Source organism: Sceloporus occidentalis, unplaced genomic scaffold, assembly GCF_023333645.1.
Source record: "Sceloporus occidentalis isolate IW3139 unplaced genomic scaffold, rSceOcc1.0.p SCAF_126, whole genome shotgun sequence".
Classification (NCBI taxonomy): domain Eukaryota; kingdom Metazoa; phylum Chordata; class Lepidosauria; order Squamata; family Phrynosomatidae; genus Sceloporus; species Sceloporus occidentalis.
In genome coordinates this window covers 1,044,379-1,061,534 of record NW_028317106.1, presented here as the reverse complement: position 1 = coordinate 1,061,534, position 17,156 = coordinate 1,044,379, and the positions used below count along the sequence as shown (strand labels likewise).

At 39.5% G+C, this 17,156-nt stretch overlaps 1 protein-coding gene across 1 annotated transcript; it reads left to right on the top strand.

Annotated features, from left to right (window-relative positions):
- Positions 1–2,513: 2,513 nt before the first annotated feature.
- On the top strand, positions 2,514–16,703 carry LOC149281923 (myocardin-like). Its single transcript, XM_089498825.1, has 12 exons — positions 2,514–2,544; positions 3,264–3,329; positions 5,277–5,332; positions 6,837–6,912; positions 7,184–7,345; positions 9,368–9,546; positions 12,578–12,825; positions 13,193–13,340; positions 13,586–14,539; positions 15,361–15,468; positions 15,936–15,993; positions 16,162–16,703. Exons 1-12 carry the CDS (start codon positions 2,514–2,516, stop codon positions 16,701–16,703), a joined length of 2,628 nt encoding a protein of 875 aa, XP_089354951.1.
- Positions 16,704–17,156: the final 453 nt, after the last annotated feature.

Below are 17,156 nucleotides of genomic sequence, written 5' to 3'. Positions count from 1 at the left end.
GAATACTAAACTAGTTCAATGGTGGTGGACCCTTAAAGAGAAAGCTTAATGCCCCAGATTGCCTTGTCAAAGGAGAATGTATACTAAAGTTATTGTTTGAGGACTTTCTTCATAATGCATAGGTGGACGGCTCCCACTGAAGTTTACGCACCCACAAAATGGGTCTCATTAGACAGCCCCGCAGAACGCCCTCCTGATCAGAAAATAGCAGGGGAACGGTGGGGAAACAGGCAAATGCATATGGGGTGATTCCGCAGAAGCCCCCATTCATTTGCAAAGAGAATATCATATATATATATATATTTAAAGGAGCCACTCAGCCACCTTATACCCTCCCCCCAGAGGCAAAATACAAATTGGATTACTGTATTAAAAGCGGTGCTGAAATAGAATTGAGAATTTGCGTCTGTAAGAAAAAGACAAGAGACTTGGCCGAGCTGTTTGGATTCTCTGTATCTGACGGCATGGTCAGCCCCTATAATATGACATACCATCGAAATGTGAAATATTCTCAGGTCGCTCTGACAATTGTTACAGGGAAGTCTGTTTACAACATTATATCAAAGTCTGAGTGATTATATTTGATACATTGCAATAAATAAATGTTATCTTGTAAGGAAGGAATATAAACACAGTGCGGTATAATTTAACATGCTAAGGCTGTCATGATGACCGCATCGCTGGCACACAATGATTGCTGATAATCTCAGAGGTCATCGCATATTTTCCGAAATGGACAAACGGTTACCACTTTGCAAAGAGAACACATCTTCCCTGGAGATGCTTTATTCTTTTTTATGGCTATGATCTGCGTTTATTTGTATGATATGAGTTTTTGGTTTATTTTTATCAGCAGTCCATTGAATAAAGATATTTAACGAGCTATGGGAAATGTTATAATTAGAATACCATCATGTTGGGAATACGAGAGCTTCTAAGGAAGAGTAAGGAAAAATGTTTTTCCAGTACATGTAGTGGATAGGTGGAAGAGGATTTGTGAAACATTTGTGAAGAGGTGAGTACAGGGAAGTATGACACATGCGAAATGCGCAGGGGTTACGTATAAATCGCCATCAGCAGAACATTCTATTTAATTCCCTTCCAACCTACATTTTCATTGTGAGTATTTTGCACATCATATGTGCGATACACTTTGCATGCCATTAGCACATGTTATTCACATGTGCATTTGTACGCCGACCCAGAAAGTACTTGCGCCTCTACACCACCTGCTGGACAGTCACGCTAATAACGAAGCTCATCTTGCAGAAGAAACCCAGCAGGTATGCACCTGATAATGCAATGTTTAGGCACCTACAGCTCACAGTTTAGCCAACGACCCTCTAGAATCACGATGATACCCTCATTATACAGAAATATGATATAGATATAGATATAGATATATAGATATATATATATATATATATATATATGAGAGAGAGAGAGAGAGAGAGAGAGAGAGAGAGAGAGAGAGAGAGAGAGAGAGAGAGAGTATATTCACTGATTACTGTTACAAGATGATGGCCCTCTTTTTTGGCGAATGTCTTCTTTGTAGGACATTTGTCACGTTTGGGAATATTGTACATTTTGATTTCAACATTCTAGATTATAACTTGAAATGCACTCACACATAGCTTGTAACTCGAGGAATACTAATTTCAGGCACGCAGCCTGTGGTTTATAGAATTTATTGTCGAGTAGCTGTTTCAGACCATAAGCTTTTCTGTAATTGATGGGACGCGGCTGTGGAACAAACATAGGATTCAATAAACTAATAACTATGCTCTGTCACGTTCACAGTCTTATATAATTCCTAATAAATTTGGAGAGGGCAGGGAAAATTAATTTGGAGACCAAGATTGATTTAGCGGTGCTGTTAATGCATTTTTCTCAGCTGTTCTTATAGGTTTGGGACAGTCTTGCTCTACTCCCATTAATTCATCCACTTTACACTTGACTGTGTCAAGTGGCCTGTCCTTATCTACAAAACCTTTCTACGTTACCTATTGTTTTATGTAGATCCAACCGGGGCACATAAGCCTCCAAAAAAACCTGAGCTGGCCCTTGTAATGCATACTTTTGCAGTGATTCAAAATTCTTCATCTAACTACATATTACCACTTAGTAACTAGACTCTTCTATCGACAGCAGCCAGTTACCAGGTGTGTTCCCATATAACACTCGGCAGATATGAAGTTGTAAATCATTTTTAATCAGCATATGGGGAAGAGATAAGTTTGGCCAAAAGGCAATTGGGGATCCCACTGTTCTCTCATCTAAAATGGCCTATAGTAGGTTCACTCTTGGCGTGAATCATCCCCATTAATGCGAGGCAGTGCTGACACAGGACTAACCTAGGATAATATCAGTTCTGCGGGTGTCAGAAGGTTACATTTCTGTATTTCCCCTATTTTTTTTGGAAGGGATGTAGAAGTGATTAAATTAATTCTAGGACCTCTATCTCTTGATGTTAACTTACTTTAAAAAAAAAAAAGCATTTTGTAAATGCCTCGATGTACTGGCAACATCCTCGGGCAACGTCAGGTGATGAACGATTTAAGTGCCATAAAATCAGAATTAGATCTCTACTGACTTGTTGAAAGGAAAAGTTCTCTAAGACGTAAATGTCTTTGTAAAAACTGCGGCACTATGTGATTTCAGCAACTGTTAAAACAATTTACAAAGCCCATTTTCTTCTGTATCCAGCACAGCGTTCCTTCAACTGTCACCACTTTCTGTCCATATGGAGCTCGTTAGATATAAAGTACTTTTTCAGCAAGCAGAGGAACGGAAACAAACAGGTCTAAAACCACAAAAGTGATACTTGGCCATACCTGTCGCGTGGCTTTTGAGCCATGTCTCATGGCCCATGAAATTTAGATTATTTACAGGGCTACTAGACAAAAGGTTGCTGTTCAAGCAACTGTAATTAAGATTTGAGGTGTTACTAAAACAATGTAATCCTCGTGCGCGTGTGCCGTGAAACTACTTTTTGACGTGTGAATTCATCTATAACCCTGGAGCTCATAACATCCAAGAGCTCCAGCTTGGCGATAACATTTTTTTGCATGAAGTTCTACTACACAATTAACACCAATTTACCCCCAGAAAACTGATTTCTAATTCCCGGTGGATGAGCAAGACTTGTACAAGGAAGTGCATGTTCCTCTTTGGAGCAGTAGTAGACCGGCTACCACTGGAAGTAGATTTCTCTAATTAAGGATATGGGGAAGCTCTGACACCTGACAATTTTCTTCTAATAGTTTTACAGTTACGGCTTCAGCAGAGAAGGAACCGAGAGCATCTGGTGGACCAAGGTATCATGCCTCGTGAGTATATTTAAAAATTCTGATTTATAGAAAAGGCAGATCTCCTACCTAACGGGAATCATTACATCGATACTAAGACCGGAAGCAGTGAGAGAATGAGAGCAGGAATTCCAATAATACAGAATACGGCATCTGAATTGTTCCACACTCACAACGTACTGATTAGAATCTAACATCCAGAGATTGGCCAGAGTGACGATGTTTCACACCTTCATTCCCACACTTAACCAATTCAAATCTTATGTCCAGAGATTAATGAGTCGACAAGAACATATTCTATAACCTCACACAAATAGATTAAAAAGTGGCATCTTTATTCAGTAATTCATGGAGAAATAACACAGTTTGGACTTTGATCATGCTTAATTTATCACCTATTAATCAGTTCGAGAGGATTGTAACATATTCATCTGTGGACCTACATAAATATCGTGAAAGCAAACCCTTTCACACAACTTCTGTAATGTAGTCTTGGTGGGAAAGGGCAACGATGCTAAGAGAGACAACACACATCCTGAACATCTATTCCTTTTTTGAAGATGTAGAAATTTTTTGTTAATTTTATTTAACGGGTAACTGAAACTCAAGACTATGTTTTGCCCTTAAAATACGAACCTTCCTTTTATCGGATGGACTTTCCGTGATTTTCTAACTCCTGCCAAGTTCGAGCTGTTTTTATCAGCCGTGAAAGTTCTGTATGCTACAGTTTCATTACTCCACATTAAGCAGCCTTCTCTAATCAAATAAGGGAATAGCTGGTTAGCGGACAACGCCATATAAAAACAGTCTGTTCCATTTCGGGATGCAGATGAATTTTGTATGTGGTTGATTTGCTTCAGTGATTTGTTTCAATGTTGAAGTAATTCAATCAGCCCACTATTTATTGTGTTAAAAGGCGTTGTGGTCATTGTTGGAACTTAATGTGCAAAGACATAGCTTGTTGCATGTGTGAACAGTGATGTTTGGTTCTGCCATCTTTGTCTTCTACATTATAGTAATAAATGTAGAAGTAAATGGAGAGTAAGCATGTAGAAGGCAAGTGGTACAAATTTCTATGTCATGTGCGGCCAATGAGACATTACTGCTTCACCGAAGGAGCACAATGCATGTGCGTGACATGGTGTTTTACAGAAGGAATTATGGAGTATAGTAATGAATGTAACAATACCAGGATACAAATAAAGAATTGAGACTAATCGTCTTGTGTAGAGACATAAATCAATGAGAAAAATGGCTAATTGGGATAAACTTTTTAGTGCCAGAGATCACACTGCAGTTAAAATGGGGTTAATGGAATCAATGGATATTAGGATTCTCTAGAAACACAATCCATACAGGTGAAAATTATGGTACATCAAATATATAAAAATCGGTAATCCTGCGTCATAAATCAGGATACAGTCCTGGAAATAAGGATCTATCATTGCGTGCGTATGTGGCAATTATATAAGCAAGAGTGGCTGGACCACCACTGACATTTTGTAACCTTTAAGACTGTAAGCTCTTTGGAGCAGGTGATTTTTTTGCCTCAATGTCTAATCTTGTAACACTATAAACTATTTTCACGTTGTGTCCATCCACTGTACAGCACTGAGTGTATGCTGGCTATTACAGGTAAACTAGGAGCATTTATCAATGTAGGTACAGAAGATGCGCCAATATTAAGTTATGTGTCAAGTTAAGTAAAGTTTATTAAAGCGGTGCTTGGCAGCCTGTGCTTCACTCCTGAAATTCCTAGTTATGTGGTTATTTGCTACTGGCTCTGTAGACGCATTATAATATATATAATTGATATAGCCAACTGGAAACTCTAATAATGCCCTTTTGTGTGAGATTCTCATTTCTTTAACCATCACATTTTTTGTGAAGATCATCCATGAGCGGCGCAGATGTACAAATATAAATATAGCTGTTTATACTAACCGTCTGCATTATTTGCTCTTCCAGCCCTGAAGAGCCCAGCTGCATTCCACGAGCAAAGGAAAAACTTGGATCGAGCCAAGGTAGAGCCTAATATCTCTTTACTTTTCAACATAAATCAAATGATGTGCGTCTCCCGTTCCCTTTGGACACTGAAAATACTGTGGCGACTTCTTTTTGTTAACTAACATCCCTTCCAAAAGTTTTCAGAAAGACGTAAGCTAGAATGAAAAAATCTCTGGTACTCTGCTTTTATAAACACAAATGAGGCATTGATTTTGTGCACATAAATTGTTTTTTAAGACAAATCTTCTGTTGAAGTTAGTACATTACTTAATGTTACATGTTTATAATTAATGCAAGCTTTGTAACGACGTTAACGTTTCATTCATGTATGCATCCCTGCAAACTAAAAAACTCCAGGAATTTTAGTTTAAGAGTCTTTAGCCCGGTAAATCAGCACTCCCAAAATGCACTCTGTAAACCCTCGCTCCAAAGGTACCAGATCAAAACTCTGAGAGACCTGGAGAAGGAAGCACCCGATGCCCAATGGTTAACATTAGAAATATGGGTCTAGTTTAATAAATCTGAATGAAATCAGGGAATGTTTTCGGCAGAAGGTGGCGCATAAAACCCTATATTGCGAGCATATTGTTTGCACAGGTATATTTATCTTGGAAGAATGGTATTAAATCATGTGCTGCTTCTTCTAATCAACATTACTTTAAGATCAATCTGTTTTTGTAGTCAAGGTCCACAGAAACAAACTGTCTCATAGGAGTGCAGACAAGAACCGTAACGGAATACATTAAACATCAGGGCTACGCTGCACAAACTATAGGCAAAGAAAGAAGCCTTTTCAGAAACAGCTGATTTAAGAAAGTCGGCAGGAAATGCAATGACTCATTCGGCTCTAATCATAATATTTGCCTCCTGGTTTTCAAATCAGACAATAAAATGTGAGGTCATTTCAGAAACTCAAAACTCACACATTGTCATTTGAACCTGCACGGGACTATCATAAATTGCCTGTGACAGTCGGCCCATTCAATCCAAGGTTTTTAAGTGAGGTGAGGGGCTTTTAGAGGCCAATGTCTTTTTTGAAGTCTCAAATGCTATTGGAATTCATAATAGCTTCATTTAGTTTTGAGTATCATGGGTGTACCATTCATTTCCTTTTTTTATTTAATGTAGCCAGGTATCACTGATCCCAATGAAAGAGAAATTGAAGGTCGTCGTCTGAGGCAAACTACTAATCCCTAAAAATTACTTGTCTGTTCCAAACTCTTTAATTCCGGTCCTGCGTACTCTTGCCTTTTGGGGTTGAGCATCTTTCATTCATGGTTTTCACAAAGCAAACTTTGCAATGCCTGTCATCTTAGGTCTCATTCCCTCTCAACCGCATGCTAGATCAGGACACTCTTCCCCTTCTGTACCAGTACATCTTAATGTGTGTTAACGTTAGTGTCTGTAATTGTAAATTTCCGTTCTCCCCTAAAATCTGCTGCCGTTCTCTAAATAACATGTAGTGTAATATCCGTATCATGCTATCACTGATCAAATAATGTATATACATTTTATTTCCAGACGGAAGATTATTTAAAACACAAAATCAGGAGCAGGCCTGAGAAGTCTGATCCCATTAATATGCATATTATGCAAGGTAAGTCTGGATACCCCCTGCGCATGTTCTAGCAATGAAATTGTGGTTCGCAGGGGCTAGGTAGCCCCACGTTTAGCATCACGTAACGCAACGTCATTTGGTACTTTCAGATCGGGTTGTAGACTTGCTGTGGACTCTATAAATGTCCGCGATATTTTAAATCTTTTTAATTCTACAATTATTCTGGAATCCTCACAATAAGCCCTGGACCTTCGTGAGCTGATTGACAGAGGCTGGAAGGAAATGACTTATCTTGAATTTTCTGTTCCAGATTCAGCCGCAGAGGGCTCAGCTCAGTCTGCCCAGATGAAATTAAAAAGGGCTCGTTTGGCTGACGACCTGAATGAAAGAATTTCACTCAGACCAGGGCCCTTAGAACTGGTGGAAAAAAACATTATTCCTCTAGAGTCCACTGTGAAAGAGGCCATAAAAGGTATAAACCCTTTCCTGCTTCTCGATTTTCTTCCGTAGACTGGATGTATTCAATCCACCTTATTTAGATCATCATTTCATGTAAGATTTACTGCGAGTGACTTCACAGTGAAAGAAAAGAATCACACTTGATTATGTATTCGTATATCGATTCACGTTAAATGCCTCATTACATTTTTAATCTTGTTTCTCCAAATTCTGCGGGATGGTCAGGAGTTTGATTAGTTCCCATTTCCAGTACCTCAGAAAATTCTGATTGAATGTTATTACTACGGTGGCATGACGATTTAGCGCTGTGCTATGGATTTGGTCGTAATTATCTGTCCGGCGATCAAGACGTTTGGACCACTTCCTACATACCTTTCCAAATAACTGTTTAAATCTGTCCCAGTGGTATTAAACATTCGCTGGTCTAACCCTATAAACCAGGAATTATCTGGCTTTAACCTCTGGAGATAAAATGTTTAAACATTGCAAAGTGCAGTCAAGGTATTTACGTAATCTCTGGAGTGAAGGGAAAAGTTCCAGATTTCAAATAATTTCCAAACGCTAGGCAGCTTTGTCTGCGCTCCAAGCTGGCAAATAGCTGAGCATTGATTTCACAGGACCATTTACCAGCGGCCTGTCAGCACTAAGCGCTCTCCATCACAGCCTGCTCTGCAGGGATGAGGCTCCAGTCTGCCATGGTGGGCTAAGACCCCATAATGTGATGCACACCAGGCTCTAGGCTAGCATATATCAGCAGGTGAAGTTCAGAACAAATGCTGAGAAATTACATGCATATGTGTTACTCATCCTATATACATCCAAAGCCAGTTTGAAATCAATAAGAGACGCTGGGACACGCTCCTGAAACGTACAAATGTTGTCAAGTTACTACCTGTTGTAAAATACGAGGACAAGGCATCATGTGCTACTGTGACACTGGGTGATCAATTGAACCTCTGGGGTTATTTATGCAAACTCTTCCCAAAGAGCCCCAAACCCCGATTATCCTAACTGTAAAGAAGTAAATTGCCCAAAATGATATCGCAACTTGTGATTCTCAAATGAAACTTTAACAAGGCAATTCATCCGAATATCCATAAAACAAAGGTGGAAATGTTAATGTAATAAATGTGTAAAATGTATTCTCTTCACTGGTTATTGTGCTTAAAATATTTTAGGAACATTATATAGACTTATTAGTTTGAAGGTCAAGCTTATGAATAGCACTGACCTGATTGGGGGAGTTAAATCATGTTGTATGTTGTGGATCATGCCTTGTTGCAATGCAAAACGCTTAATGCTTGTCTTCATGTTGGTGATAGGACACAAGCTGGGGATGGAGCCACTGACAGTGATAAGGGGACTAATCACTTGAGTTTACGCTATTAAACATCTAACCAGGGTCCTCTGGGGAAAGGGTCCTTGATACTTGCTACATGGCTTTAACATGAACTCTAGCACCTGCTTTTACATTAGTAATCCTGGTTCTCGTGCCTTATCAACCCATGGGTTAGGCTGATACTTGCCAGATCCCAATAGTAGCTGTTATCTTTGTTCCTTTAAGATCTAGTATGCTGTGACTAATCAGTGCCACCCAGCACTCAAGGGCTACTGTCAGATCATTCCCAGTTTGGAACAAATCCTGATTATGTGTCACAGGCGGAAATCACGCGTTGGATTGAGTCTGATCCTGTACATTGAAAGAAAACACATGTAGCGACTTTGACCACGGAATCGGAGCAGACTTGTTGGGACTATGACTTTACTCGTAGACCCCCCCCCCCACAGAAGAGCGTCTATTAGCACCCAAAGTGTTTTTGTGTAAATGTTAGGCAACCTGCTCCAAAAATACTTCTAAATGTGTCAGTTTTATTTGCCTTTTTATTTGTTTTTAAACAATAAAAAAAATTCCAGTGTAGTCCACCAAAACCTAAATATAGTTTCTTGGTCTATTTCTGCAAATTCATATATTGTTAAGTTAATTGAGAGGTGTTGTGACTTGTTATGCTGACCCTGACATTTCTAATTTGTGAAGGAAATCAGAATAATTTTCCCAAGCCGGTGGATGCCTTTGCCTTTGAGGAAGATAGCAGCAGTGACGGCCTATCTCCTGAACAGGAGCAGAGTGAGGACCAACAGGGTCATCTGTCCTCTTCTCCAAAAGAGATTAAAAATCTGGATACAATAAGCACTCCTCAGTCAGGTTCGACACAGGTGAGAGGTCTCCTGAGTTATGCAACACATATTAGGGTTCAGATTTAAAATGCAAATATCTTATGGTAATTTCAATATATGTTTTTTTGGTTTTTTTTTACTAAGTCGCGATACATCAACAGCTATGGTATTTAAACTACGGAAAAGAGGTCTAAGTTCCCTTTCGAAGGGCTGCTGAGCATATATTAGAGGAGATAGAAGAAAATTTTGTTATAGACATTTGGGTAATAAGTCAGATGTACAGTATTTTTCTCACACACTCAGAAGTTATGTTTTAAGAATTATAGAGGTATATAGTCTACAGGTGGATAATTTTACAAATTATACCCTATTCAGTTAGCTGCTACTGTATGTCAAGAAAATGCATTAGTATTTCACCAGTCCGACGCGTATAAACTTTTTTAGTCCACTTAGATGGATAGCTCTAAAACCGATGTTATAAGGATTACACACCGCGCTCTTTTATAAATCAAAGCTCTGTATGGAGAAGCCTCTGTTCTGGGACAGCATTTTGTTTAGATATCTGGAAAATGAATTGAATTGAAGTAAACCAGGGTTTCTAAACTATCTGAATTATAACAATACATTATGAGACTCTACAGTGTTCTATACAGAATAACCAGAACTATTGTTAACCCCAGGGTGACAGATTGTTGGCCAGTCTGTTTACTCTTCATTCCTGTGTCTTTGTTACACAGTGTACTTGGCATTGTGTACCCTGATTTTCCAAGCACTTAGGGCAAGCGGCCAAAGTATTGTCTGCCTGGTATGTCTAATTGCATTGAGCTCATAAAACACAATTGGTCTCAGAGGCTTGTCGGCAGGAGTGTGGGCATCACGCTTAAAATCTAGTGGTTAAGACTTTTGGGTGAAAAATCACATTATGACCTAAATAGCCTTTTGGTTGCATATCCCTAACACGCAACAAACAAAATGTATGCTTCTTTTCACATTAACACGAATTAGAGCGCAGTAACTCTTGGCCAACCAGTCAGTGGTCTTATAATGTGCTGTGAAACCACTTTAATCCATTGTTTCAGTTTGTGGTCTAGTAATAATTTCGATGTCTTCCCTTGGGCATGATTTTCATGCATCCACTACTTTGCCCGTAAGGTAAAAACAAGTTGCAGTTTATTAGTACTTTGTTATGTGAGCAATGGTCTGCTCCCGCTTATTGTTGGCCAGTATAAGTTCCCCACTTCTGATCATTCGTTCATCTAAGATGAATAATGAGTAGCAAATATTTTGGATTACAGCACTATACGCGATTACTGTCCAGCGGTATCAACTGTCCCCATTTCCATTGAGAGGTATAATTCTCAATAGCTGCAGGTAGCATATATTTTCTAAAATGTATCTTGGAGGTTAGATGAGTACTGTCTGCCAAGCACACGTTCACAGATCATCAGACTGTGTAAAACCCGTATCTTATGGACGCTGTCATTTACCAGACAGCAGACAGATTAAACCACAGTCCTCTCTGTCATGTCTGTTTCCAATTTGAAAAGCTTCTGCATTGTGAATAACAGCCACTGGAAAATACATTTGTAATTGGGTTATTACTTAAAACTAACTGTAAGGCAAGAACAGGTTGATGCTTCGTGTCCTAGGAAAATGTAACGTCATACAGAACAGAGTACCCGTATGATCCCGAGAACTATTTCACATGAAAATCAGATGTTTGATGACAACTCTGTTCGTACATCCATGTATGCATAACTAATTGGAATTCACTGTGTTTTTCTTTTTTTATGGACAGAGGAGAAACTTATAGAATAGCGTGGTTTTATAAGTTACAAGTTAAGTTTGAATTAATATTACACAATTGTGTAAAAACCAGATGTTGATTTTTGTCTTTTTGTCCAGTTGGTGCAGTACTGGGGTCCCTTGGATTACCCTCTTCAAGAAACAGTAAATCAGCCCCATTGGTTTATCTTGGCACTGGGTTTGTGTAAATGCCATTTAAGACAAATCTACTTTTTTTTTTAAAAAACCCAGACAAAGATCACTAGCTGGAGGGATTTTCACCCAGCGGTATTTTTTGAGCTTAGACACTGAAAACTGTGACACATGTTGTTGTTTTTCAATAATTCAAAATCCTTTTGTATTCCCAGCTGCCTTAAATTACAATAACAGTATAACCTAAGATAAAACATTAGTCTTCTAAAATACACAACTTTCCAGACATTTCAAAAACTTTGCAGCGAATGCTGGTGCTTCGGTAAAAGGATCTCTTAGCTTTTAGTTCGGACGTCTGTATGTAATTTCAACAAAGGGCTCTCTTCTCTGCTCCTAGACCCCCGAAAAAGAAAAGGAAGTGCCCGATACAGGCTCAGTTGCTGGTCACCCCTGTCCCCTGCATGCAGAAAGTCAGTTGTCCCCAACAATGCCGGTCACAGCAGCAGCAGTAAAGGTATACGGTTGTATAAATTTAATCCAAAAGGTCACACAGCGACTTAAATGTGTTTCTGGCAGACTCTGTGGCACAAGCCTAAGTATTAAGTTAGAAGTATCTGCTATACAATCAGAGAACGTAGATGGGGGCAGAGATGGAAAGACGTCAAACATCAGGAGAAGCCAACGGCTTTTCTCCAGCTGCTTAAGAAATCTAGCTACTATTATTTTCTGCCAGCTTATGTTGATATAATATAGCTCCTACAATCCCCAGTCTTCATCAAATAAGTGCAACCCCCATGATCTTTTAGTGGACTACCATCATGGGAATTTAGTAGGAAAGCCAGAAGATGCCAAGAGGTCAGAAGAAAAGTTTCTATGCTGGGCTTGTTACTCTTTGCTGTAAAAGCTATAACTCATTGATATGATGAAACATGAATATTCTTCAACTTCCTGATTGAAATCACATCCTAGTATCATGGTTGCTATTCATTTTAACTTATCCCAGGAAAGGTCCGGGGTATATGTTTTTGTTTGCTGTATCCCAAAACAAACAGAAAATAGGGAATGTGGGCAGAAACGTCTAAACCAGTGCAGGAATTGTTTAAGTAACCACACCATTATCTTTTCTTTTCAGTCCAAATCATCCTCGGATTCTAAGAACAGGCACAAGAAACCCAAAGATATCAAGCCCAAGGTGAAGAAGCTGAAATATCACCAGTACATTCCTCCCGACCAAAAAGCAGAGAAGTCTCCCCCGCCCATGGACTCAGCCTATGCCAGGCTCCTGCAGCAACAGCAGCTCTTCCTGCAGCTGCAGATTCTTAGCCAGCAGCAGCAACACCAGCACCTCAACTACCCAGGGATGCACCCCTCGCAGCTCAAGTGAGTTACCCGCCGACTGTCCCTGTCCGCTCACCTGTCCCACCTCACATAAATCCATTCTGGAGAGCCACATCCCAGTGTGGACATCAATAGGCTCAGATACGGACCCTTGAATGAAAAATATACTTCTAATGGCATTTCAAACATTGATGTATTGATTTTCTTCTTTGAGAATTTAAAATGCTTTAGGGAAGCCTGTACGTCAGATCCAATGAATGCAAAACAATTGTCCAGAGTTGTACAACATACGTATTTTAGTTGTTGCTAGACTGTAACTAAGTCTCACACTTTGATAACATTTCATATTCCTCCAAATGTGATTGTAAAAAAACATTTGTCTGATTAATGATTCAATGTATGTCTACAGGCAGCCAAATGAACAAATGGCACGGAATTCCAGCCAAACCAATATCACTAGTCCGTCCCTGTCTCCCGTAAAGACATCATTTCCAGGCCAACCTGGTTTATCCTCCATGAAGCCAGGACTACTGCCTTCTAATCTTGATGACCTAAAAGTAAGTCAGTAATTATGATTATATGATTATTGTCATCCTTACAAGATTTCAAACTCTTGAAGTACTCAAGTTACAATGTAAGCACTTGTTTTTTTCATTGTCAAGTCCCAAGACTTCTCCATAATATATATATCATTGAGGATTCCATAAATATAATGCAATAATCTTGAATTTTAAACAAAATTCAGAAAAGTCATCCTTAGGGTGCAGATATTTGACATAATTTCTTTGTTGTACATTTTCAGGTTTCAGAATTGAGGCAACAGCTGCGAATACGAGGACTCCCAGTGTCTGGTACAAAAACTTCTCTCATGGAGAGGCTGAGGCCTTTCCAAGACTGTAGCGGCAATGCAGTACCGACATTTGGGGATATAACAACAGTTACCTTCCCAGTTACACCAAATAATGCACTTTCGAACTACCAAAATCATGCTTCAGCTGGCGTGTTATCCAATGGCTTCTATCAGTTTGGTAGCACCAGCTCCACTCCACCAATATCGCCAGCATCGTCAGACCTCTCTGTTAATGGATCTCTGCCAGATACCTTCAGCGATGGACCAATGTCTTCTCCTCAGTTCGGCCTACACCCTTCCCCTATTCACCTTAGTGCTGAGGAGAGCCTAATGAGTAGCATCAACAGTGGTAGCTACCAAGCAGAACTGGAAGGAATTGATGCAGAAAAGGACAAAATGTTAGTAGAGAAACAGAAAGTCATCAACGAGCTGACATGGAAACTTCAGCAAGAGCAAAGACAGGTGGAGGAGTTAAGGCTGCAGCTACAAAAGAGGAAAGGAAGCTGTGGACCACAAGATAAGCAACTGCCATCTCACCATTTTTTTGGGGTGTCCATCAAACAAGAGAATGCATCAAGCTGTCCATTTGCATCAAAACAGATGGCCTTGAAAGTACAGCCAAACAGCCAAACAGAGAAACTGAGTCCCTGTGGGGTGCAGCCAACGTCCTGCATGGTGAACAACCAATGCATGGAGGCCCCGGGCCAAAATCATATAATGTCTTCCACATTTCTGAGTCCACAGTGTTCTCCTCAGCATTCACCTCTTGGATCTACAAACAGTCCACAGCACATCAGTCTGCCTCCATCTCCCAACAACCACTACTTGCAGTCTGTGTCTCCAGGCACACAACGAGATGGTCGCAGTGTCTCTCCACATGGAAACAACCAAATATGTACTGCACCGGTAAGAAGAACCAGTCGTTTTCATTCACTAGACTTGCCCTACTGTTTAAAAATGTACTCAAAGGTTCTGCTACATATTTTAAAACAAACTTCCCCACGATTAACTGCAAATTTGGTACTCCCGTAGCTCTTACCCTTACATTAGGAAACAGTTCAATTACTATTGTATTTGGGTTATACGTCTGTAAGTGCAAACAGAAATGCAATATGTACCCACAATCACCCTTTTTGGCACTTACCTTGATAAATCCATTATCAAAATTAATTTGTCTAAATGTATTTTGCAGAACATTGGGAACACAGCATGCTTTTCCACAAACCAGAACAGCTTCCACTCGTCCTTCATTGATCAACCAGAAACCAAGCATAGCAATAAAGATGGCATCCCACCCAAGAGCCCAGTCATGCAACGGAAGGTAAGAAAACTTCTGGGCCCCATGCTGAGATGAAGGGTAAATTACCCATTAACCTCATTTTCGGATCTACATTTTTTATAAACAAAATAATCTGTAAAGTGCCCCACACTGAAGAAGGCAGTTTAGTAAGACTTGGAAACTCATTGGATATCACCATGGTGAATACATTTGGACCTTTAACTTACAAATTCAGTCATTTAAAATATGAATTCTAAACTTTAAAATGGCTTTCAGGGTGAGTGCTATGTAAGTTCAAATCTTGGTACAAATGTACACTAAGTCACTACACCTTAAATGCTTTTCATTTAAATATAACTAAATAGATAGAATTTACTTTGGCACAAAGGGGGAGCTATTTTAAAGCACATAATTAATACACATATATCTACTTGTTATTTCCGTACAGATGACTGTTTTGCAGCAAACTCCCCAGACAGGCCAAAAGCTTTCAATTCCATGCCCGAATTTTCCTAGGGCAAAGCAGCCACCCTCCTATGAGGATGCAGTCAGACAGGTAAAAAAAATAAATAAAAGAATACATCTCTCATCAAGTGTAGGACTCAACCTATTTCCTGTGATTGCGTGTTCTCTTAAAGTAACCGTAAACCTTGGAATTCTGTAGCAGTGTCTTCTTCTAGATAAGAACAGAGACATGCACAGTAACATGTACTAAGACTAATGCATTCACCCTAACTAAATCCAGCCAACTACTGTGCACTTTTTTCTGGAAGTTATAGACAAATTGGTCCAGCTGCCTTATAACTGTCACCATGGGATCCAATGACAGTTTAAGACTTTAGAGATCCTGAACTGCCTAAATAATAAATTATTATGAATCAGAGAGAGGAAAAATAAATTAATTAATGGTTTTTGGCTAGTCCTGATCTCCATCAGAAATGGAAGTCCATTGAAAAATCTGAAACTGGATGTGTCCTTCCTAATAGGTAGCAGCTTCTTAAAATTATACATTTTTTTTTGTAGCAAATAACGAGAAGTCAGCAAATGGATGAACTCCTTGATGTCCTCATTGAGAGTGGAGGTAAGCTCACAAAAACACTTTGACAAACAAAAAAAAGCCAGTATCTTTCAATGTAAATATTTCTTCAAAGTTTGACGTCATATACACCCTTATGTAACGCTGCCTTCAGATTTGAAACTGGTTCTCTACAAATTCCCAATAGAATGTTTTCACTTTATGTTTCCTTAGAAATGCCAGCTAATGCCAAGGAAGAACGACCATGTGGGCAGCAGAAACTCCACCAACTGAGTGTGCCAACTGGAAACTCAAATGCCAAGCCACCCAATGATCACCTTCTATATGACAACTGTTCAAACAATGACAGTCACCTTGAAGTCTTACTAAATTCCCACAGCCCAGTTGGAAGATCCACTGACATGCGTCTTCTAAAGCTTGGCAATGGAGAGTCTCCGTTTGATGGTGTAATTGATGGATTTCCAGGAAAAGCTTCTGAGGAGATTCTTCCCTCTAGAGAAATCTTAGACACATCTCTTTCTCCAATGGAGACTCAGATGTCTCGATCATCTGCAGAAAGCACCGTCCTCCATCATTTAAGCTTCACCGAATCTCCCTGGGAAACCATGGAGTGGCTTGATTTGACACCGCCCAGCTCTGCTACAGGCTTAGGGGCCCTCAGCACCACTGGCCCCAGTATCTTCAACACTGATTTCCTAGATGACACAGATCTCAACTTAAACTCAGCCATGGATCTGCATCTAGAACAGTGGTGATGAACCTTCACAAACAGCGAAACCTAAAATACTGTACATAACATTAAGCATTGTCTGCGAGGGAGAATGTAAAGATTCTGGATAACTCTATAGTTCAAAGCTCTTTATAAGTGTATACCAGCAGGGTTGCCTTAAGACTATGGAGACGCATATTGTTGGACTACCTCCATTCCAGCTATGGTAGCCATGTACATAATCCACAAGGGCCAGAAAAAAAGAAAGGAAAGGTGTGCTTCTTTATTCTTCTGCATATTGTTTAAGGACTGTTCCAATGCAAGTGCCTACATTTAACTTGATCCACGATGAGCTAATAGCAGTTTCATATGTTGAAAGTTTGACTTGTTTCATATGTTGAAAGTTGTACATTGTGCAATTACATTTTCTAATCTTGATAGCTTTACGGCCCAAATCCAATCCTCAAATCAATATTTTACCCTTCCACATGCATTTACA

Bases quoted from the DNA above. Each gene is read 5' to 3' on its own strand.
- LOC149281923 (XM_089498825.1), top strand. From the start codon at position 2,514: ATGTACTGGCAACATCCTCGGGCAACGTCAG. The intron at 13,341-13,585 runs GTAAGTCAGTAA...GTACATTTTCAG, and splicing joins CTAATCTTGATGACCTAAAA to GTTTCAGAATTGAGGCAACA. The intron at 15,469-15,935 runs GTAAAAAAAATA...TTTTTTTTGTAG, and splicing joins ATGAGGATGCAGTCAGACAG to CAAATAACGAGAAGTCAGCA.